The sequence below is a fragment of the Anoplophora glabripennis genome, unplaced genomic scaffold (genome assembly GCF_000390285.2).
Source record: "Anoplophora glabripennis isolate ALB-LARVAE unplaced genomic scaffold, Agla_2.0 scaffold412, whole genome shotgun sequence".
In the NCBI taxonomy this organism is placed as follows: domain Eukaryota; kingdom Metazoa; phylum Arthropoda; class Insecta; order Coleoptera; family Cerambycidae; genus Anoplophora; species Anoplophora glabripennis.
The window spans coordinates 121,693-147,398 of NW_019416613.1; the positions used below are offsets into that span (position 1 = coordinate 121,693).

At 31.5% G+C, this 25,706-nt stretch overlaps 1 protein-coding gene across 1 annotated transcript in view; it reads left to right on the top strand.

Annotated features, from left to right (window-relative positions):
* The window catches only part of LOC108913426 (protein Wnt-2-like), a 166,651-nt gene that overhangs the window by 75,447 nt on the left and 65,498 nt on the right, over positions 1-25,706 (top strand). The window contains exon 2 of the mRNA XM_018718975.1: positions 18,302-18,522. Within this exon, the coding sequence (XP_018574491.1) occupies positions 18,302-18,522 (221 nt within the window). The remainder of the gene's footprint in view (positions 1-18,301; positions 18,523-25,706) is intronic.

A 25,706-nucleotide genomic window follows, 5' to 3' on the forward strand; every position in this document is an offset into this window, starting at 1 on the left:
ACCCATTATTCAGCAATGTTGATCGCCGAGAGAGAGAGAGAAAGAGAGAGAGAGAAAGATGAACCAGCTGATACACATCAGGCAGGTGCAAATAGGACACAAACTTCTGAATTGAAGAAGACGGTAATGAACATGTAGCTGTCAGTCCCAGGACAAGCACACGTGCAATTGCCCACGCAATGCACGTAGATCACGTGAGTATTTGGCTGGTCTTGCATGGTGAGCACCTACAATCCTGCATCTATTCCGTGATTAACCAAATCAAAGTATGGATCGGCCTGATTTTGAACCAATCTACAAACTGTAGTATTCTGGTGTTCATTTAGCCTATCGAATGCGTAGAAAGTGCTTTATGCTATAGGTTCCTTATTGTAAAATGTTCCGAATTTTATCCTGTACAATCTCCCAAATTTTTAAAACGTCATTCTGTAACACCCTGTATAGTGATATGTATTTAATTTTTACATGTTTTTTCAGTGTGAGATGTTTGATTAGGCGTAACTACTTTTGTAAAAATAACCCTTGACAGATCTTTTCGGTGTTCAAATATTTTTCACAGGTGGTAAAATATTCCACAAATAAAGAAAATATATATTTAAATACATGAGCCTTTGTTACTCCGCATCCGAAGCTAGCGGATAAGATGATTTGAAGGAGAGTTTAACTAAAATAAAATAAAATAAAATAAGAAAGTTGAACATGTCCATCTCTATTAATGCGTTTGTACATGAAATAAGCTAAAATAAGAAATAAGAATAACAACGAAAGATGGTCAACTTTCATCTTCTTGTCTTATTTTGTTTAGAAACTGATAATGCGCATGACCGAAATCTTCTGTTCTAAATGTTCGGGTTCCCAATTATTCTAACCTAACACCTAATCTAAAAATATTATTTGTGGTTGAAATTTTATGGCAGTATATACGAATTTAAGATGTATTATAGAAATATTAAACTGGGGGCGACGATGTTGCTCATGGCAGGCACTGCCACTATCGGTATTGGCCTGAAATTCACAGAACTTGCACAAAACACAAGTCATTGTCAAAAAAGCTGCGATTTGATTAGTTCATTCTTATTTCTTATTTTATTTTAGTCATCTGTATAAACCAATGTTTTTTGCCGCTAATTCTTAATTAATTTTGTTTTGCTCCTTATTTTATTTTATTTGCTGGTTAAACTCTCCTTTAGTCAAGCATCTGTACGTATGCAGGTACTGGTCAATATACTTATAAGAAAAAGGTATAAACATACCTATTATTAATAATGACAATATGCATGAAAGGCGGTGGTTTAATTGTTAATCATTCTTAGTATTTTCTGCATATTTGGTATTACATATTTTCTACATTTCAAGAAATAACAGGTCGTAACCAATAGTTAGTCATTTACTGATTAAATGGCAGGAAACTCATATTAATTATTATTAATAATACAATTGTTGTATTACATAACAGAAGGAAACATATTATTCAAGAAAACCATCCGTTAGAATGTATTTAGCAGTAATTACTAAGAAGGTTCGGAATGATTACAGCTAATTATTTCCGTACAGAATGTGACAAGCAGTCGAACGTCATATAAAATTATACCTAGCTCTAAAAAACCGGGAGCCAGCGACCGTTTTGAGTTAGTCATTTGGCAAAAGCTGAAAATTTTTCCTATGCTTCATTTGGTATCACTAGTAAGTGAATCGACCTCCAGCTCGCGCAGTTCCGGGGGGTGTTGCTGCAGCAGCCTCAAAAACAGGTAAAATAATAAAATAAAAAAACTAATTCCGCAAAAGCTGAGACTTTGTCGACAAGTTAATTATGTTATAAACAAAAGAAAAAATGCAATCAGCTGACTTTAGAGTGGAGGGTTATGCCTCAGCTTTTCACCTAAACAAGTCAAGAATATGCGCTAGATAAACTGATACCGAAAAAGCTGAAATTTGGTAAAGTAATAGTCATCAAAAAATTGTCCGCCGTAGTTTTTGCGGTGTATAAGTGTTCAGTTGACGAGTTGAAGGTGCAGCACATACATCGCTATGCGCGCGGGCGCATTGCATCTTTAACTTTATCTGCTGAGCACTTTTCAATCACTAAATATAAAGCACTAATACACAGCAAAAACTTCAGCGGACAATTTTTTTCGTATAACTTATTAAGATGACGATTACTTTACCAAATTTCAGCTTTTGCGGTATCAGTTTACCTAGCGCATATTTTTGACTTATTTAGATGAAAAGTTGAGGCATAACCCCCCACTCTAAAGTCAGCTGATTTTCGTTTGTTTATAACATAATCAACATGTCGACAAAGTCTCAGCATTTGCAGTATTAGTTTTTTCTAATGACTCTTTTGTTTGTTGTTTGTGTTTGGGAGGCTGCCGCAACTATACCCCCCGGAAGTGCGCGAGCTGGAGGTCGATTCTCTTACTAGTGACATCAAATGAGGCGTAGGAAAACTTTTCAGATTTTGCGCTTTTGGTCATCGAAAAAGGTAGCTGGCTCCCGGGCTAAAAATTTCATGTTTAGCTATTATGTATTTAATATCACTACAGTAAAATATTAAAGAGGCATATTTCAATATTATAAACTATCAATAAACTAATGGGTGTTTCAGAAAGAGCTCCCGTAAATACAGGGGGTGATAGTAGGTACGACAAAAAATATTTTTTTTTTGCCTTATGAACTATATGTCTATCTCCTCTTGTTTTCGAGATACAGAGCGACAAAATAAAATTTTTACGAAAATTTCCAAACGAAATATTTTTATGAAATTTAGTAGCTATTCCGGGGTTTTTAAGGATGGTTTTACGCTGATCTAATTATTTTTTGTATACTTCATAGAGGGCGCTAGTTATGCTACATTCCTATTACATTTTAAGTTCTAAGTTTTTTAAGTTTAGGTTTTTTACCATTCGGGCTCCAATTTCTAATGTACAATTTTATTTTCTAAGAATAATGTACTCTCGTTAAAACTTCCTAATGTGAACGGTTTTCGAGAAAAAAGGCTTTTAATTGAACTCTTACAAAATTACGGTATATAAAATAAGTAGCTTTTCTCAAAGTAGGCTTATGTCAAAACTTACAACGCATACTTATAGTAATATTTTAAACTCTAATTAACTTTATATGACACTTTACCGCACAAGTGGGGTAAAATTCATATCTTGCGTGAATTTTGGGGCACCTGATATAATGTTTTTTTCTTCAGGTTTACCTTGTGAGTTATTAGCTCTTGAAGCTGAGGGTTGAAAATCTATTTTTTGTTATAATTGTAAAAACCATATTTAAAACTATTTCTACTAATGTACCTACTCTGTCTTCCTATAAAAGTAATGAAATCTTGAAAACTGCGATAAAAGTTAGGTAATTTTTTTTTGGGAACGATTGCCGTTTGTATTGTGCTTCCGAGCCTCCAAAGTAACAATCGGTAAATTGAATATTATTAAAAATAGTAGTAACATAAAATAACGTAGTTTCTGCATATTTGTCCAAATTTAATAAGAAACAAGTTCTATTTTCAACCCATCCTTATAGAGCTGATATAAAAATAATGACTACTTGTTTCAGTCATGCCTTCTATTCTACCAATAGATATTGTAGAATAAAAGTAACGTAATTGAATAAACATTCTTTTGATATACAGGGTGTTTTAAAATTATATCGCATGTTCTCATGAAAATGAGAGAAAAGTTTATATAAACAAAAAAGGGCGTTAGATATTGCAAAGAGAATAAATAATATATTACTTGAAGCTGATATCTAACTAAATATTGAAATGCATCATTGCTGTCATCTTTAATGAATCTTATACAAAATGCTCAAAATGTGCACTATTGGCATGTCACGTTACTTGATTTATTTACAGCCACAAATTTCATAATTTAAATCTCCCGGACGTTTCTCATGCTTTAAGAAAAAGTAACTGAAAAACAGCTAACGATACGACAATTGCTAGGATACGAGTTTTTAGTAATACATAGATTAGATGTGAATTTAAAAAATCGTATCAAATTCTATGAACACTTGTGGCGTGTTATTTTTTCGATTTAGGCAATAATATATACCCCTATTTCTACCTCACTGGTGAAGGCAAACAGCTAGTCCTATCCAAGCTATGGTACATGAGTATAAAAATATAGGTATTGTCTAATTTTCATTAATTAATTCGAAATAAATTACGAGTAACACTTTTTTATTCTTTCCAAAATATTTAACGCCCTCTGTAGGGAAGCACTTGCGAGCTCATATTTTTTATGTAAGCTTTTAGTCTCATTTTCATGAAAGGAATACTTCCTTAAGAGGATACGGTACAGTTTTGAAACACCCCATGTACTAAATAGTATAAATATGTACTTTGCTTATTGCAAACTTTAAATACTAATATATAGATATTTTTGAACACATATTTCTAAAAGGATAAGTATATAACAGAGTCTGTGGGGTGTTATCTAAATGAAATCAGTAGTTGGCGTAGTAATAAACTAAAAAGTTACAAGGTCCAGTAGTACAGGTTATAAAGAGGATCCCAGCTCACTCTAACTTGACATCAGATAATTAAATCAGTGTGAGTCAGTACATTTTCTATTTTAAAGACACTACAATAGCATACATAATCATGTCATCACATTATACCACCCTGTCAATCCAATACAACAACTGATTCGATTTATTAATGATTTCCATACAATATACATAAGAAGGATTCGATTACCTGGATTACAAAGCAGTTACTGAAGTGTGAAAGTGTGCTTTAGTTTCTTAGTTGACATCAGTAGTTTAGTTTGTTTTATTTTCTTCGCAAACGGTTAATAAAAAGATATAAAGAACGTTCAAATTCACATTTGTAATTATTGGATAATTGGAAGCAGCTATAACGTACAATATGATCAAAATCTGATCAATTGGATTACTTTTCAAATATTGCCACTAAATGCCAAGGTAGTACATTTATTATTTTTGTAAGCACGGAAGTCGATGAAACCAATTTGTGGAGATATTTTGTGCAATAACAGTCATTATAATTGATGAAAGTGACTACATTGATTCTTGATGCGTTGCGCTTAGATATCAGTACACAAGACGTACATACATGATTATATTCACATACGTTCATCAATGATTTGTGATTTGTCTACACACAAGTACTTCTTTTTACTTTTGTCCGTAATATTCGCCGAGAGGCGATAGAATAGAATTTATTATAATATAATTTGTTTATGATAATTCAAAATACACATTTCGCGATAAAAAACATACACATTTGTAAGCAAAACATAAGTAAAATAAAAATGCACAAGTTAAAATTTTATGGACATACAATTCAAAAAACTTTTAGCCACCATGGAGTATTCAAAAATTATGTCACTGTATAAAAATAATTCTTAAGCAAATGCATGCTTTTGAATTACTGACTTAAAATGCATCATATTAAGCTGCCTAACGGAAAGTGTTAAACCATTGTAAAGCTTTACTTCTAGTGAATTTAATTTTGGCCGTGTTAGTCGATATCGTTTTTGTTCTAATTGCACATCACATTGACAGTGATGCTACTGTTTAAATTAGCTATAGTTACAATAGCCTTTTTTATAAATACAAATTGTTAGAATGGCTAGATTTGACCCATAATGAGATTGTACAGAGAGATCGAGAATGATTGACCGGATTCTGAACGTACCCTGTCTCAATTACTATCAAAACTGATTTCCGTTTGCTAAAATTACTTTATTTCCGTGAGATTTCATGGTGTTCTGTGGCGATTTCACAATTTGACGTTCTGTTCATTGGCGCACGGATTTTTTGGCTTGAATATTATTTTGTAGATTTTGTTGTTACCTGATATATTTTGCGACATTATAAAACATTATATTTCAATACTACAGTTAGAGTAGGTGGATATATACGTGAGTAATTAATTTATTGCGTATGTTGTTCCCTAACCTAATCGGTTTTTTAATTTAGGTCAACATGGCATTTTCATTAGAACATGATAAATTTCTTCTGGAAGCCTATTTTCGTAGTGGACAAAACAATGGTAATGGTTGGAAATATTCGATGAATTCGTGTCATTTAGAATTTCAAGAACAATTTCCAAATGATGAAATTGATTATGAAATTTTTTCGAGACACGTGAAGAGATTAGTGGAACGCTTCCATAACACTGGAAGTGTTTGTAGAGGAAAATCTCCAGGCAGAAAGTCTATTCTTACAGAGGAAGTCTTGGAAGATGTTGAAAACCGCTTACGAGCTAGTCCAACCAAATCACTACGTCGGTTATCTGCTCAAACAGGTACTTAATAACAAATATTTATTCTAAAATTTGTATCATTATTCCTAAATTGTTTATAGGAATATCATATGGATCATGCCATAAAGCAGTAAAGAAGTTGCATTTTCATCCTTATAAAGTTAGTGTTGTGCAGGAACTACTTCCGTTAGATTTTGGAAAACGTGTGCAATACTGTAATTGGTTTAACGAAAATCTGAATGACGACGATATTCTAGATCTAACATTTTTTTCTGATGAAGCGTGGTTTCATTTAAGTGGGTACGTAAACTCCCAAAATTATCGCTCTTGGAACACAGAAAACCCTAATATTTTGCGTGAAACAACTCTGCACCCTATTAAACTTGGTGTTTGGGTAGCTATGTCACGTAGAAGAATAATCGGACCATATTTTTTCCGTGAAAATGTAACTGGGCAGGTATATCGGCAGCAAATATTGTTACCATTTTTTGAGGAACTTCACGACGATGAAATCCATCATGGATACTTTCAGCAAGATGGCGCAACAGCTCACACCTCTAACGAAACTTTAGAGTTGATTAGAGAGTATTATGATGATCGAATAATTAGTCGAGATAGATGGCCACCACGTTCTCCTGACCTTACACCCCTAGACTATTATTTATTTGGTTTTTTAAAAAATTCAGTATTTGCTCAACGGTTACACACGATTGAAGAACTTCAAGAGGCAATTACAAACGAAATTAGGAGTATTACACAAAATGTTTTACAGAATGTATTTAATAATATGAAAAGAAGAATTAATACCTGCTTGAACAACAATGGACATCATATTGAACATTTATTGTAAAAATATAGATATTTTTATGGATTTTATGTAATTTTAAGGTAAAATATTCAATAAAATGTGAAAAAATTCCAATTACTCTGTTATTATATATTGCATGTAACTGTTGTTTATTGCTCTCGGTCATACAGACAATCCTACCATCTAACATAATCAAGCACTTCCAACTGCTTGCATTTGCTTGAAGCAAATTTTTTTAAGACACTTTTCCTGAATTTCGACAGCTAACTAAAATGTTCAGCATAAATTTTTGGGCTGGATCGCTTGCGCTGGATATTCAGAAGTGTGAAAGCAGTAGCTGCAAAATAGTCGTCTTATAAGCATACAGCAGTTTGCTTTGATGAAAAACAGCAGCTTGCAGCGTATCGCTGTATAGCTGAATCGTCTTAGATGCCAAGAATGTAGCCACAATAGTGCTTCTGTTTTAAAATTAACTCATAACGTTTTAAAAATAAAATCGCTGAAGCACTTACAGTCGTTATTCAAAATTAGCTACATCAAACTTTGATTTAAAAGTTTTTCTAATTGTAAATGAAATAAGAATTTTGGAAAAGTTAGGCTAAACCTACATTTGATTCTGTCATCCTCTTTAATAATAATAACAATAATAACATTTATTGGTCCATCAGTATTGCTTAATTTGTGAAATAACTTTGATTTTTGTTAAATAATTGATATTTTTATTATGAATTTCCATTTTGACAGTAACCTAATTTATTTGACGTTTGAACGTAATTATTTGTTTACCATTAAAATCCCTCAACCTGCGCTCATGATTCTAGTATTGGTATCAAAAACTGGTATGCCGCACATCAAAAATCAGTATGAGGCGGCACGGTCAATCATTCTCGATCACCCTGTATAACATAAACGCGAATGAAAGATGGCATAGTAAATGTAAATGAAAGTATTATGGCGGTTTTCCACTAAACGGACAGTTGAGTTTATGTCCTGTTTGTGTTTTGTAGAACCTGAAAAACAAAAACAAAACTGAAACAAACCCAAAACTCTTGTTTCCATCAAGCGAGCTACATTTTGTTCGAGTTTTGTTTTTGTTTTCGGTCCTTTTCCACTGGTTGTTGCAAAGAAGTCACAACACATTTCTCCAATAACCAACCAACATATTTAGATAAGATTTTTTTATTCTTAGTTATTTCTGGTTTATACTGAAGTCCTTAGAAAGTAAGTGTATGTATGGTTGAAGTGTTTACTTGGTTAGTTAGTTAGGTTGTATACTAGCCAAGTAAACACCTTAACCGTACACATATACCTATATTTTTAATAGCTATAATTCATTAATGATTAAAATATTGTTTTTGGGAAGAAAAAACGCCAACATAGATATTGGGTTGGATCACTTAAATAGAAAACACAACACGACCGTTTCCACTAAATAGACTTGAGTTTCAAAACACGTCGATACCTTTTGATGTGACCGCTTTCGAGCGGGACCCGAAAAACAAAACTCCAACTGTCGCAAAACACGCCAGTCTTCAAAAAGTTTGCAAAAAGTTACAGTTTTGTTTTATTCGACACAAGTTTGTGTTTTGTTTTTGTTTTGTCCGTTTAGTGGAAAACCTTTAGGACTACATATAGGTTTTAACTGTCGCATTAAAAATATTGGAAGCATTTTCACGAGGTATTCAGCTCAATTTAAACCATCATGCATCATCCAAAACTACACTCAACAGCTTTAAACAATCACTTTTGTATAACTCGATTTGAGAAAATACAAAGTTTCTGAGTTTATTACTAGTTACACTTTTCAGCCTGTTTTTATATATCTTCTGAAACTATTTTTAAGCGTGAAAAATCCTTATGTGGTACAATTAAAGTGGTGTCGTCGGCAAATAAAATACATTTTTCAGGTGACAAAAAAATAATGGATGTCATTAATAAAAATAAAAAATAATATTGGTCCAATAATGGAACCCTGCGGACACAGTGCTAAATTATTAAAATGTATGTCCCAAAAACCTTTCGTTTTTTTTCAAATACAAAACAATTTTGTTTTTTATGTTCAGAAACAGTTATTCCGATATCGCAATATCGCAAGAAGAATCCTTGTATCTCACCTGTTTATAGAAGCCTTCATTATATTTTTCTATTAAGCTTAACAAAATATTAGAATACTGAGGATAATTATCCTCCAATAGTCCAATTCATAATCCATAATAGTAATTCCAATTGTAAATACAATTGGAACCTTTAAAAACTAAAAATATTGTAAATAAATAAATTAAAACGGAACAATTCTTCATTCATCAATTATTTGTTATTAAAAGTCTCTTATGTTTAAATGCTAATTTAATACAAAAGAACAATTCAGTAGAAGTAAGGTGAAAATTTATATAACTTGAAAGCATCTGTTATAACGATTGATCCCTGTTTAAACCAAACAGTTATGACGGAATAACAATATAATGATGAAATGCTATGATATATCCATGCTTAGACCAACGAAGCATGAAGCATCTTACAAATCCAACAATAAATCATGCGTGAAATTTATTACGATCTGAGTAACATTAAATTATAAAATTTGGCTATTAATTTTTCTGGATTCACCCATGCGCGAAATATTAATGCATTTATCAATAAGACTCGGCAACAAAAAATACTACACAGTCCAGTAGGCATAGAGTCATATTATATCTACATAAATAAGTAAGCGCAATGGGCGTGAATGTTAATCCCATGCAAATATGGATGGTATAATTGTTGCACATTTACATTGATTACCGTAAGTTTTTCCAATCCAGGCACGAGTTACTCATTCTGGGTGTTGACATTATGTTGCATGCATTCAGTAGAATATCTATATTGCTTTGTATAAAATTCTCCGATCTCAAGGCTTTCTAGATGTGTAGCGTAAATAAAATACTTAAAAATAAACTCGGTAGTGTAAGATATTTTCTAAAAATATACGAGGCAATCCAATAAAAAGTAACTTTAATTAAATATTCAATATATATGCACAATACATATGCCTACGTCTAACGCTCTCTATATAATGAATCCCCGTTCTCGATTCCTTAATAACATTGTTAAACTAAGGCGTGACGAAAGCCAAAACAACAAAAATGCAGAGCGAAGCATGTGAGCGCTGATAAGAGTCAATCGGCTTCAGCGTCATCGCCGGTCATTGATTCTCGAACGGACTTATTTTCTATATTCGGCCATCCTGAAACTTGACCTGTCCTCAGGTTACTCGGAGATCCATTGATATCATCGTAATGAAGTTAGAGATCCGTTGATCTCATCGTAATGGTCATAGAGATCCATTGATCTCATCGTAATGGACTTAGAGATCCGTTGATCTCATCGTAATGGACATAGAGATCCGTTGATCTCATCGTAATGGACTTAGAGATCCGTTGATCTCGTCGTAGTAGAGATCCGTTGATCTCATCGTATTAGAGATCCGTCGATCTCATCGTATAAGAGACCCGTCGATAAGAGTCAATCGGCTTCAGCGTCATCGCCGGTCATCGATTCTCGAACTGACTTATTTTCTACAGTAGGTACTATTTACAGGGTGATGTGTTATCATGGGGAATACGTTTGTCAAGTAAATGGCTGAAGCAGAGTGCTTTGTTAAGACTGACAAGCTTAAGCGAGGCGTTTATATGCGAAATTTTCAATGAAATTTTTGTCTAGTATTTTAGAAAATCTAAGCAAGTTAGAAACAATATCTCTTCACTGTAGCAGTTATACAATTTTTCTTCATGGTGTAAAACAACAAAATGTTTTTACCTCGTATGTTTACGCTTCCTGGGAAATGCACGCCTGTTGAACATACAGAAAACGGCGTATAGTATTATAAACTAATCACACCCCGCAAAATGCTCTTAAGAAACTTTTAAACACATGAATTAATTACAATTATTGAGTATTTTTCAAAGGGCCCCGCACAATTCTTATGGAAAGTGGCTTTCGGCAAAATTTTTTTGAAACTGCTATGTGATAGTTCTGATCACGTGGATCAAAAATCTCAATGGGCACAAAGTCTGAAAGTCCTTTGTTTTGGACCTACGGCCTCTGCCACCATTATCTTTCTTCTCAAGTCAGCTATATCGTGTGGCTTAATTTTGTATACCATACTTTTCACATATCGAAATAGAAAGAAAACTAAGGGTGTAAAATCAGGAGAACGTGCTGGCCATTCTAGCGATCCCCATCTCACCGATTTGGAAATGCGATTCTATCTCCGTAAAACACTGACAACTATTTATTGCTGTCAATAATTAAATAAAATAGCAAGTGGCTGCGGTGTTTTAAAAAAAAATTGGCAATGCCAGCTATGAAGAAATTTGATGTTTTTATATCTTCTTTTTAGTTGAGAATGTTGAAAAAGAACACTGAAATTGTTTTTGCTAGCCTGCAAGAACAAAACACTGTTAGTTTTTATGTTTTTGTTGTAACAAATCGTTAATTTTTGTATTTTTATGTATTTTGTATGTATTTTTAATTAAATCTATCAGCATAATCATTGCCAGCTCCTAGAAAAGAAAACAGTAAGCCTGATTATCAGAACAAACAATTTGATGAATGCATCAAAATTGTTTTTACAATCATAACGCAAAGTCTAGTAGCTCAGCGGAAGATATTCAAGTAAATTACTTGAACGTCTCTTGAGCATCTTCAAATAGTCTATTTTAGATGTAACATGGATGCAACCCACTAATTTGCTTAAACCTCACATTACAACAATAACAACATATTAGAAATTGAAGCTCCTGATATATTATGAAATTATTCCTTATATTTAGTTCTCCTTTGTTTCCAAAAAAGAAGCACTGTCGAAATGTGTTTTGAAGACCGCCATGATTTTTAAACAAACTCATGTAATTTGTATTTACTACCAACCCTAGACGCTTTTTTTTCAGAAAAAAGTGTTTCTGTACCATAAGACTACACAAAAGCAATACACATGTTTAGTATTTTCATTTTTATACATACATTTAAAAAAGAAAATTGTTTTGGTTACTTTGGTATGTTTCTTTAAATATGAATATAATATTTTCTTTTCTAAATGACGTCAAAAGTTCAAGGTGGGCCTAATTCGACACTTTTGGTGGGTCATTTCCCGCAAAATAAAATATATTACTATGTCACGGGCTCGACTTTCGAGGAAAGTTAAATGGCGAAATTTAAAACTGTGTATGGTTAAAAGATACAGGGTGTTAATAATTTTTGGCCAATTATCTGTAAAGTCAAACAACTTTTTTATTTTTAAAAATGTTTAGCTTTTGTGACTTGGATTTTTATTTAATTTTTTTGGCAGAATCCAATTACACATGCCATATTTATCTATAACTTCCGGTTTGTGATACCCTATATATTTCTCAATTTTTAAAATCTGTGTAAAATTTGCTTTTAAGTACCATGTGATAGTTACCAATTATAAGTCGTAAAATTAATTTCTTTCTTTATAGAAATGTGCCATTGACGTATCTGACATGCGTCGATGAAACAATTGTTGGCACTCTGAATTAAATCATGAAACAGTTAAATTAAAAATTATTTTTAATATTTATAAGTACCTTGAAAAAAAATATTTGTAAATAAGCATGTATAATACATCATTTCAAAGGAAATTAAAAACATATTTCAGAAATCGAGAAATGTACCTACACTATAAAAAATCGGTGTGAGTGAAAGCAATAAAAGTACGGATTTTGATAATTTTACGCATTTGCGATAATGTTTGAACTAAAACTGAGTATTTTCTCTCAAATATAGGTGGTACCTGTTAAATACATTTTCCAGATAAACTCGTATTTGGTACACTTGTACCTAAATCGAAGTAAATGTCCTCATTATTGAGTGGCCCCACCCCATTTTATGGTTCAAATTTCAACACACTTTTCAAATTGAGTTACGTATTGAAGGTTCCTTCTTAAATTTGAAATGTATGAATGTATGAAATGTTATATCTCAATAAAAATAATTATTAGTATCTTTACGGGAATCTTTATTTTATTACAAGTTTTACAAATAGCCAATTTTCTCATTCTCTATATTCAGTGACACACTGATTGGCTTCTGAGCTCTCCATTTAATTAAATGAACGGATAATTAAATTTTTACCTATACTTACTTATGTACCTATAACGTACAATATAGAATATGGCAATCTATTCATCGGATCAGTTAACCAATTATTTTAATCGAGACCTAATATTGTCTCTAAAACAGATCTGTGTAGAAACCACTCTGGCATCTTAGTAGTTTGTGATTTTATACAATGATATTGAAATTAAGATTTAAGGAGAATATGAACCAATTATGAGTAAAAAAATTATTCAATAATAGTTAAATTTAGGGAAAATGGTCACCTCTTAATTGGTTTTGGAATTGGAATAGAGTCAAAAGTCACTCACCTGCTAGTTAGCAGAAACTCGAATTTGAATAAAATTCACTCGCTTCTGTTGCAATAGTTTCACTTATAAAATTTTAGTTGTACTCATACTAATAGAGTGAATATTTCACTCAATCGGGTGTGGACAGAAATTGATACATTATTGAGTAAAATTATACAAAAATATAGCGTAGGCGTAGACCACTGAGTACTATACTTAAAAAACTAAATAAAAATTCCCTTTACTAAAGTAAAAATAATTTCACAACAAAAAAGTTTGTTCGACATTACAACGACTAAAAATGAAAGGATGCAGTTTCCTCCATTAAACTAACTTTTTTCAAAACTCAAACCATTAAACTTTTACTACCTTTTATTATCTTTTCGGAAAATACGAAAAATCCCCCAAAAGTGCCGAAATTGGCCCACCCTCTAAGTGAAAAAATATCAAAATTGGTTTCGTATTATGAGATATTTAATTTTTTTCTGATTCAGAAGAACTTCCTTGTCAAGGAAATTGTATTTGATGGAAACTTGAAGGAAATTACTGTTTCAAAATCTAATTCAGTTACCTAGGAATAGGGATGTTTTTGTTACCTAGAATAAAACTTGAGTATACTCAAGTTTTGTCAGTAGGTATAATAGTGATGTCGTGATGTTATTGGTCCAGAATTAACCTAAACATGACATTTGGTTGGTTATAACACTGAGTGAAATATTCACTTATAGCTTATGTATTTAATTAGATTAAGTACCTATTATGTTATAATTTATTAAATATCTTTACATCTTGTAATAATTATACTCGTTAATCTGTTACAACTACGTACAGCAATTAGAATGCGTAAAAAAGTAAGTAATAATTCCTTCCTATTCTGTGAGCATGTACGTTATTATTACGGTCATGGAAGAATGTCGCAATCTTTTATAGTATTAAACTCAGTTCTTACTAATAAAGCTCATACATTATAGTTGAACAAACTTGTTAGTTTTGGTTGTCAGCTTATATCATGCCGTGGATTACTAGAAAAACTCTGTTTAATCACGGTCTTAAGTACTTTACTCACAATCAGTTAAAACAGCCAAAGGTTTAATGCCAACGTTGGATTTAGGAAAAATATATTTATTTAACAAATTGCCTCCAGCTGTTTTAGTAAATTTTAAGTCAGGCATCCGGTATTAACCCATTACTGGCCAAAACAAGAAAAACACACTTTTTAATGATTTTTTTAATAAAAGAAAATCAAAAAAAAAAAAATAAGACTAATTTACTATTGAAAAAAATCATAAACAGTATTTTGAAAAAGAACACGTAGGTGCGTATACGCACCTTTGGCTGAAAACAATTATTAAAATTAATAAAACTAAATTAGTTTTTTATGTGAAAATTTTCAAAGTAAGCTGGACGCAAATGCACTTTGCACAAATAAATAGTATTATCTTTGCAAAATCGACACTTTTTTCTTGCACTGTTAACCTCTCTATAATATAATATGCCCGATATTGTCAAATTTGACTTCACCTGGTAGAGCGGATTGAGAGGGTCTTCCATGGGTTCAGTTGAATACTGCGGTATTTGAAGCAACATCGCTGTTTTCTGTATCTAAAGAGAGTGCTAAATCCGAAGGAAATTTTAGCTGAGATTTCGTTGTGTGCACAGTGTAAAGTGCATTTGCATCCAGCTTACTTTTGAACATTTTCACATAAAAAACTAAAAACGTCATCTTCCAAATCATCATCACTACCTATAATTGGTTGTATTTCATACGTTCCTGCATTATCCGTCTGCAATCCCTCTTCTCCAATAATATTTTCATCAAAGTTTTCCTCATCTGTAATTTCATCTGTTTCTGGCGGCACATAAAAAACATCAACCAATTCATCATTTTCACAATCTGAATCCTCTTCTAACAAAGCAAGTAACTCTTTAGTGATTAGTGCCCTTTTCATTTTCTATTTTGACAAATGACTGCAATAATATAAACAAAATTATACCTCTATAGCTTCTATACAACTCAAAAATCTCTTACCTTATATTGGCACTAGATGTATCCAAAAAAATAACTATTATGCATTACAAAAAACTTTAGTTCAAACAATATTTTATACAAAACTACACTTTTTTACACAAAGGAAAACCAAGAAGTACACTCTGCTAATGATGAATTGATATATGTTCTGACAAGTCCTGTATTTTATATGCCAAGATTTATCCAGACTTGCATAGGAGTGAATAAATATGTCAATCGTTATCGGCCAAAGGTACGCATACGCATCCACTACATATATGTATCATTATGACCATCGTTTTGAAAACATATGTAAAAAAAACTACATGAGTATCAAAATAGATCTTTTGTTTACGCCTGGCTCAAAAAAAAGTACTCTGCTGATTTTTACTAACTTAGAACAATATTTGTTTGAAAATGTGTTCTAAAGTTTTAAATATCGTATTTTCTTTAAAAAAAATAATATTAAAACAATATTATTTTTAATTAAATAAAAATACTAATACACTCTCTGGATCGTTGATATAAGATTCTGTAGGTAGGAAAGCATAAAATTTTACGGATGATCTAAAAAAAATTAAAATAAAAGGGTGTGCTTACGCACCTTTGGCCGCTAATGGGTTAAAAATGTATCTGCATGGTAACAAGTAGAAGCGGGCTGGGCATGAACTCCACACAAAAGTGATTTTCCCAGCATAGAGATGCCATTCCGCAAAGACTTACGGTTTAATACAAAACAAGAATATCAGTTGAAGCTTTTATTATTCCTCTTTGTGCACTTGGTAGCAAGCACGCATTAATTGACATGAGATATCTGTTACTAATAAGGCCGACTCCTTAAAGACTGCTGATTATCTTATTTATATTTCTGCCATTAAAACCACCTACTCACTTGGAATGAAGAAAAGTATTTTTCTTAATAAAGCATAACAGTAAAATCGGCACTTAAATTAAAGTTACATTCAGTTTTATTACCAGCATTTTATTGATGGAAATTTTATTGTCGCCACTGTGGTACATGTAAATTCTTATCAGTTTTATATGCTCAGGATTCAGCTTCGTTCCATCTATATGTATACAGTGTCATCTATAAAATTCTCAAGTTCAATGAATTTTTAATTGTGCTCTTTCGTTGTATCTAAAAAAATTATTTGACTGACAAAATTCAGTCAGAAAAACACATTCACTTTAGTAAAAATAAATAATTTGACAGAAATTTGTTTAAATTCCAAAAAGGTAAAAAAATGTTATTAGGCATTCATTTTGTTAACATTTTTTTATTATTACCTCTTATACCTCTATGTAACTTTAAAAGTATTAAGCCAATTCTATTTAATTCTAAAAATTCAGGAATACAGGGTGTTTCAATTAGTTTTAATTCTGGAAAATATCGGAATTAAAATGAAAACCAAAAAATTAAATGGCAAGCTTTTTCAATTCTGCTGTCGTTATACTGATTGTTTTTACTATTATATCAAAAATTGATTGAAAATTGATCAAAATTCAGAGAATTAGAAAATAATAATTTGCTTTCGATAGTATGACATTTGCCAAAATTAAAAAATATATATATGTTGAGGCCAGTCCGACTCATACACATGAGTCTGTTCTGAATTGTATAGTGTTGTCGTTGTTACACAGAACTAAACAAGAAGATGAAAGTTAAATAACATTTCCTTGCTATACGTTGAAATGCATGTGCTACCTTATATTTCCGGGGTCAAAATAAGACAGTTTAGGCTACCTTACCTATCTACAAAAGTCAACGTGTAATGAGATATAGTGATTTTTCATTGTGGTACGGGGAAATAATATTTTTTTCAGATAATTTTAAAACGGTTTGAGCTGGAGACTTCGTACTTGACACATCTATATGTATTTGATTATAATATATATTACTTGCTCATTTATTTGATGTTCCCCATTCTGTTGACAAACCTAATACAGATTTTATAACATCAAAAACAAAATTTCCTTCTAAAGATTTTGTACTCAAAAATTCAATTGTAATATTTGGAGGAGCAATTCTGCCTATAAAAATAAGGGAACAAGTTTATATAAACATATTTCATAAATAATTGTCCCCTAAGCCCTAGGACTGTTTAAATTTTTTTCCAAAGATAAGTTTTATTTAGTATCTTTGGAATAGCTATTGTATTCTTAAGAAGCATTTTAGGAAATATTTTCTTATATGTAAATTTTTATTGTAATTTTTATTGGTATAATTGCATATCCAAATAACGGAATTTTTTAACACCCTGTATTTTATTAAGTGTATTTATCTTGATTTTACTGTTTTATTCGTAATTCGTACCAAATATTTAAATTTTAAGAAACAAAAAATATTTATATAAAAAAAGTTAAGAGAATGCAAATTAGACATTTTAGATTTAGATTTAGATGTCGTCCTTACAATGGAGTAAGGACGACAAAAATAATAATACTCTGTTTATCATTTTCTTACACGCGTAATAGAAAAAAATGAATGTCTTAAAAATATACAGTTCCATTAAAAATAACAATATTCAGTGGCATTTTCCTGAATATGCGAAACTAATAAAAAAATTAGCACATATCTGAAAAATTTCCTTCATTGGGTATATTTACATAAAAAATTATACCCGTGGTTAAAATGTATGTAAACGTTTGAAATTCACAAAACTTTATATTTATTTTAGAGTTAAACTAATTCAGATTAATTTAAAAAATGATTATTTACCTTTTTAGAAAGTTCACGTTTCCTGTCATTTATTAATACAATGACTATAATTGAATTGTGAATTAGTTATGAATAATTTATAATAATTTAAGCGTTTGTTATGAATTAATATTGAGTTTTTCTTTAGGATAGTATATGGTGTGAGTTTAGAGACCGCGTTTTGTTCACTCATACCTGGACTTACTAGTCGCCAAAGAGAGATGTGCAGGACATCACCGGATGCCATGGTAGCCGTTGGGGATGGGATACGATTGGCAACCAATGAATGCCGATATCAATTTAGACATCACAGATGGAATTGTACGGGGATCGAAAATCCGTCGTCTTTTGGTCATGTAGTCATAGTGGGTAAGTTAATCTACTTAGTTGAAACAAGGTGTAGCTATGGTTCTAATTACTAGAAGTGTGCCTATAAAAGAGTAGTCCAATAGGACTTCAAAAAGCATCCTATATACATTTTTTGGTGTGCTTAAATACGGATGTTGTCAATAATTAGACAATATCTGCAAAATTGAAAAATTGAAATCGATACACAAATAGAGTAGACATTTGAATAGACAATATCAGTCTCTATTGAAACTCGATAACAAATGCATAAAATGGTATTTGAACGTGAGAAGTATTTTTTTTGTTTCTACACAATATAAACTTGTCCGATTATATTGTCTGCCGACATCTATTAGCTAAAGCTTTGTAAAGAATGGAGAGATACCCGGTAGGTACCTGTTTATAAATCAAGTACATACTGTAACTTTTGACAGTGGACGTTAAAATTCATGTATAGCGTGTATAGTGAGTGTGTGCGTGTGTGTGTGTTTGTTTCTGTAATAGCACTGACTCTACACCGAATAACCAGCTTGAATAAAATTAAAAATTTACATTCCTAGCCATAGATGAAGTAAAACTGTATAATTATTGTAGTATAATTATGAGGTTAGAAAAATGACTCAAACAATAACTCCTGTGTGAATAACCAGCGCGCGTAAGTAAAGAGCATCGGCTTCTTGCATCTTTGGGACAAACATGAATTCTTATTGGGTCAGTTCAGTCACGTGATTAATTTTGCTTTTATCAGCACATGTACAAAACTTATGGTAGTTTCTTAAGTCAAGTTTGGTACCCGGAAATTTATTAATTTTTAGTTGTATTTACACTGTGTTTGTTTACAATGGTGTTTACATATTAAGAGGATTAATACTATATCCACTATTGGGCTAATTTACATTTGCTAGTTTTAATACAGCTTTAGACAGGTTTTTGCAATGACATGGGGTAGGTTTTCACAATTATTATTGTTTTATGTATGTTCGTGTTTCAAGACACTATATTTTAGATATGTAAAAATATTAATAAATAAGATTATGTTTGATCACTATTTAAATAAATTTTATAGATACAGAATTACACTTAAAAAATTCATCTTTGTTAAAAAAAATGTTATTTCGTTTGATAAGTCGACGAAGATACTCTTCGCCTCCTGTTATCACTGATCTGTGAAATTCATCTATTCTGCAGACGATACTCACGTAAGTCGAGTCACTACAATTTTATTCAAGGCCGTTTCATAATTGAATCTTAAGTTTCTTCATAAAAGTTACAACTTTTCGATATAAATTTTTTCTTATTAGGTACAGATATTATTGGGAAAATGTAGGTACACTAATTTTGTTCACTATAAATGCCACACCCTGTATAGATCTCATTAGACTTGCAGGGCTTTCAAGTTTTTGTAAAGTAGCACATTTTCACAAATACGTTCATAAATAAATGTTATATTTTTCAAAATAATATCCTGCATCCTGAGACAAGTGGATATAAACCATTTACTAATTTTGGACTTAAAATTGCAAAACAAACCGCAATCTCTGTATTGCATGTATAATTTGGTCAATTTCTTTGTCAAATTATTTTATCAGAAATTGGAAAATATAAAGCTTGTTTTAGAATTCAGTTTATCAAGGCTTTTAGAACAAAAAAATTCAAAAAAGAACTTGTTCAAGTTATGACGGATTCAGAAAACTGTTTCATTAAGCGCTTTCTAAATAGACCAAAATGCGTATATCAGATTGATTGATTAGTTTGAGTGCAATGACAGTAATTGCTATCCTACATAGTATAGTACTGTAGTATAATAATCAGTAGAAATAAGCGTGATTACATCAAATTAAAGTACAGTAACAAGAGCAATGCAAAAATAATAGTTCATGTTTTCCTGGAGCGAACAGTGTTGATTTTACCTACGCCATTGTTATAATGAAATTACATATATAGAGAGAATTTTCTTCCAGTAGTAGTAAAGTTGCCTGATTAATTATCAAAAAGATAATGAAAACTTAATTTAACAATTATTTGCACCAAAACGGATATCTTCCCCTTTTAAAGATAAAATTCCAGGTAAAATAATTTTATACATTTATAAATTACCAAAAGATAATAATCCGCCTCAATATTTTTATTATGTGAGACAGGGAACATGCAAAAAATGATAAGTGCCGAAATAAATCCTCCAAAACGAGACATTAAGTCAGTTCGTTGGCAAATGCTCATAATGTCTTATGTCACTTTGTGTTTACATCGTTGTTCTTCTGTCCAGAACACGATTAACGTGGGTGGAATCCCGACACCTGTGGATTCACTACCAACACCATCTTAGTCTGCTATGATATACCAAACGACGCGACGTAGGTGTACTATAGGAAGGATGTTGTGCACAATTTTGTTTATATTGAGCTATAACAAGATTAAGTAAGCTCTGAGTTTGTAAGTCTTACAAACCAGAGCTTACTTAATGTTGTTTTAAGTTCGGATGCGAAACTAATTTCGGCTAGGCATTCACATTTACTCCAATTTTTATTAAGTGCCTGAAGGAATAAACCACATGTATTGGGTATCAATATATTCTCACAAAAATCGCAGCTGCTTTAACATATTGATATATCATCTCTATCTTAAACCAAATTCATAAAATGTTAAATTTTAGCCTCTTGTTTAAAATTTTAATTTTTTTTTTATATCTATTTTTCCATATCTAAATATGACATTAATGCAAAACCGAGAGCGAAACAAGTACGTTGATCCTACTATTTCAATCCGAATTTGAATCACTACGTATATTTTTGTTCAGTTATTTCGTCTTTCTTATTCATTTTCTGTTCTGTCGCAATTTTTTTTAGTTTCTTCAGATTTGGCAACACAATAAAGAAAATAATATAAAATTGCACAGTGTTCTCTTTCTCTTCCTATCTTTTTAAAATTTTTCGTTTTTTTTTAGAGCGGTTGTATTAATTTGACGTTGTTCTCTTAACGAAATAATATTCCATGTTCCTAGTAAAATCATTTTTGTTTCACAGTCATCTATATAATAGATTTTCAATGATATGAAAAAAAATATTCGTTATTTTTATACAGAAATTTGGTTCGTTCTGAAATAATTGACTAGATTAAAAAAATAATAATTTCGAGTATTTTTTGAATAACCTACTGACAACTTATTTATAAAATAATAATAATACACATGGAACATCTATTTTAGACTGTATGATATAATACAATCCGGTTTTGTTAATTAGTCTTAATAATTGTGATCTTTAATAATACGGGTTTAAAAAGAGACAGAAATCATTTCAATTTTTAAGTCGATAACTCTTCTTTTAAAGAAAGTTAGTCATTCTGTTCTTAATCACCGGTAGCAATAAGCTAAAAGTGTGAATTCCATTCTTATACTGATATCAAATTTTTTGAGTAGTCAAAATTTCTCGCTATACTCCGTCTGATACGAGAAAATCGAAATAAATAATTTACAAACTATTATGGAACATTATACGTATTATTATTATTACTATTATCATTCTTAAGCTTAATATCTTAAAACAAGCACATAATTGCAAGATTACAAAGTGTACACATATACAAGCTGTTGAATATATGGACTTACTGTTAACACGACAGATAACATGGTTTTATGGGATATTAATAATAAGTAATTGGAATTTATTTATGGTGTACTTCATCTCTGGTTTTCTTTCTATTCTCCCTTCAAAGAATGAACGTTAAAGAGTGTGACAACCATAAATTTCTTCATTATTTTCTATATAATAGATGGACCTACCATTAATTGCCATTGCTGATGAGTTTTTATGCCTCTGTTTGAAAATAATAGCATTTTTTTGCTGAGATCCATAAAAATATAGCAACTTTTTTATTTATCGAAAAACGTCTCTCTTTCTCTCTCTCTAAAAAAAATTGACAAAATATTTAATATTCTATTGCATTATATCAAATGACATGGAATCTAAATAATTTGTGTCACTCCATTATTGTATGGTTATTGAATGATAAATTATGAATAGTTTTCCCATCAGTTTTGTATATGTTTTTCCTGAAATATATTTTGTGTTTTATGTTTTATACACTTCAACTACATTTAAATCAAACCTATGGTATAAAAATTTAAATACAGATAAAATCTTTTCAGGCCAGCGTTTAAAATCTCGAAATATTTTAATTATTAAATAAATTAATAAATTAAATTATTTCTCTCTCTTATCTTATTATCTTTTCCTCTTATTTATATTTTTAAAACTTAGTTTTTAGTTCTTCCATGATAATGCCATTTTAGAATCATTATAGTGTTACTGAAATTTTGACATATAAATGAATAATATTACAGGAGGGATATGGTACACTTGACAAAAAATATATTATGAATGGTTTCATTTAAAATCTATGAGAACATGATTTCAATTGTATGATTTGAAAGTAGGATTTATCACCACTATTGTTAACTTGGTTGTTATTGGAGAAACAAAATGTGCAAAATCATCAAAGGAATATGAATTTTTTTACTGATTTATACACGTCAAACATTAAAATAACTGCAAATTTCGATTAAGAAACAGATAAATATCTTACATACAAGAAATCCAGATTATACTGATATAAGGTTTGATGGGTCTACCTCTACCGTAAGAAACGTTATTTTCAGAGTATCACGTACTCCATTATTTGTACTAGGTATGTACTATACAGGGTGTCCACAAATTTCACCGACAACGTTTGACTGTATAGTCACGACGATAAATAAATACGATCTACGAAAAACAAGTTGAATAAAAAGTTTTTGGTTTTTGAGTTACAGGCCTTCAAAGTTGTCAAAAATAAAACTGATTTAACTAATAACTTCATAACCCATTTGCATTAAAATTTGGCATATTGATTTGGACTATTATGGCGTATTATTTCTATAAGTTTTAGTCAAATCGATATACTGGGTGATAGTTTTCGCCGCTTACCTCTCCCTTTTAGCGGTCAAAGCTTTTACAGTGGACGTACTTTTTTAAAACGGGCAGCAACATTGAAAATATCGTTTTATTTAAAAAAATATTATCCCTTGAGAAAATCGCCTACAGAAAGCCATTCTTGAGAAAAATGGCATTATTTGCAGGTTTGTGCGCTTCTGTTTGCGTAGCAGTATCACGGATTTAAAACTTTGAGTTCAGTAGGCGATGAGAACAAGATGATGATTGCTGTGGCTATCATGTCATTATTGTCGTGCTTCTTTAGCATTCTCATCACTTCATACATGCAAATTATGATATGTCCACAGTGTCTCAAGACAATTAAACCTATGTAAAACTAGTGTTCATAAAACTTTGAAAATGTAACATCTTCGGCCATTTTATTTAACTCCTACTCAAGAACTTGAAAATTTCGATCCCAATACACGTTTACAATTTTGCCGTTGATAATAATTTGCTTCAAAAATTGTTTTATACCGACGACTCTTGTTTTACAAGGAACGGAGTTGCAAATTTTCATAATTTGCATGTGTGGAATGATGAGAATCCTAAAGAAACACAACAATAATTACCTGATAGCCATAGCAATCAACATCTTGTTTTCATGGCCTACTGAACTCAAAGTTTTAAATCCCTGACACTGCTGCGCAAACCGAAAATACAACTACTGTAAAAGTTTTGACCGCTAAAAGGGAGAGATAACCGGAGAAAACTATCACCGAGTATACCGATTTGACTAAAGCTTTAAGAAATAATACGCCATAATAATCCAAATAAATGTGCCAAATTTTAACGCGATTGGTAAAAGGGTTAGGAAGTTATTAATTAAATTAGTTTTATTTTTGACAACTTTACAGGCTTGTAATGCAAAAACCAAAAATTTTTTATTTAACTTTTTTTTTCGTAGATCGTATTTATTTATCGTCAAACGTTGTCGGTGAAATTTACGGACACCCTGTGTAACTGAAAAAATATTAATTAATTAATTAATTAATACTGACGTTACTTATAGCAAAATAGCAAATTCATGTTAAATTCAGTCTTTGGTATTATTTGAAGTGGTTCAAAAAAATTTTGTTTGTTCACTTATTTTCTAGTACATTCTCTGATACAGAAAAATAGCAATTTTGTATTTTTTCAACATCCTCCGTTGTCACACATACAGGGTGTTAAAAAAAGAGTGTAAAATATTTAAGGAGGTAATAGTATGAACCAAAATAAGCAGAAAAGTCTCAATAAACATGGGTCCGCAAAGTAACGGTTGCGGAGATATGGAATGTTTTATGTTTTTTAGCCCCTTTTTTTATTTTGCAAAAACGTTGTGTATTTTCTTATAATAGTTGGTTGATGTTTAGTGAAATAAACAGTACGTATTTGACAGTTGTTCTCAGTGCACAAGTTTTCTTTCGCTATGGCTGGTTACTCTAACGCAGAATTAACAGACATGCATTTCATGTATGGTCGTGCTAATGGGAACGCCACCGAAGCGCGACGTCTTTATGTTGACGCTTATCCAAATCGCCAGATTCCTTCACAACGCATGTTTGGAAGAATTCACCAAAGATTGCGTGATACCGGTTCCTTGAGCAAACAGTGCCATTTATCCGGAAGACCAAGGTCGGTATCCACTCCTAGAGCAGAAGAAGAAATTCTAGCACTGGTAGAGCAGAATCCAGGTACGAGTGTGCGGAGAATATCAGCCGAGGTAGGAATTAGTGGTCCTCTTGTTTGGAGAATCCTTCACGAGCAACTGCTTTATCCATACCATGTGCAACGAGTACAGGCCTTAAATCCAATAAATGATCATCAAGCACGTTTGGTTTTTTGCCGCTGGTTTCTACGTCATGATGCTGAAGACCCTCGTTTTCTTGCAAACATTCTTTTTACTGATGAGGCCGGGTTCACAAGAAATGGAGTGTTTAATTTTCACAATACGCATATTTGGGCCGACGAAAATCCTCATGCTCTAATAGAATCTGGACATCAGGCACGTTTTTCATTAAACATTTGGATGGGTATTGTAGGTGACAGGTTTCTAGGTCCTGTTGTTTTACCAAACCGATTAACAGGCGCTGCTTACCTCAACTTTCTGCAGAACACACTGTATGAGTTTTTGGAAGACATTCCTTTGAATCAGAGGCAACAAATGTGGTTCCAGCATGATGGTGCTCCAGCTCATTTTTCCATGGCCGTTAGAGAGCATTTACACCAAACTTTTCCACATAGATGGGTAGG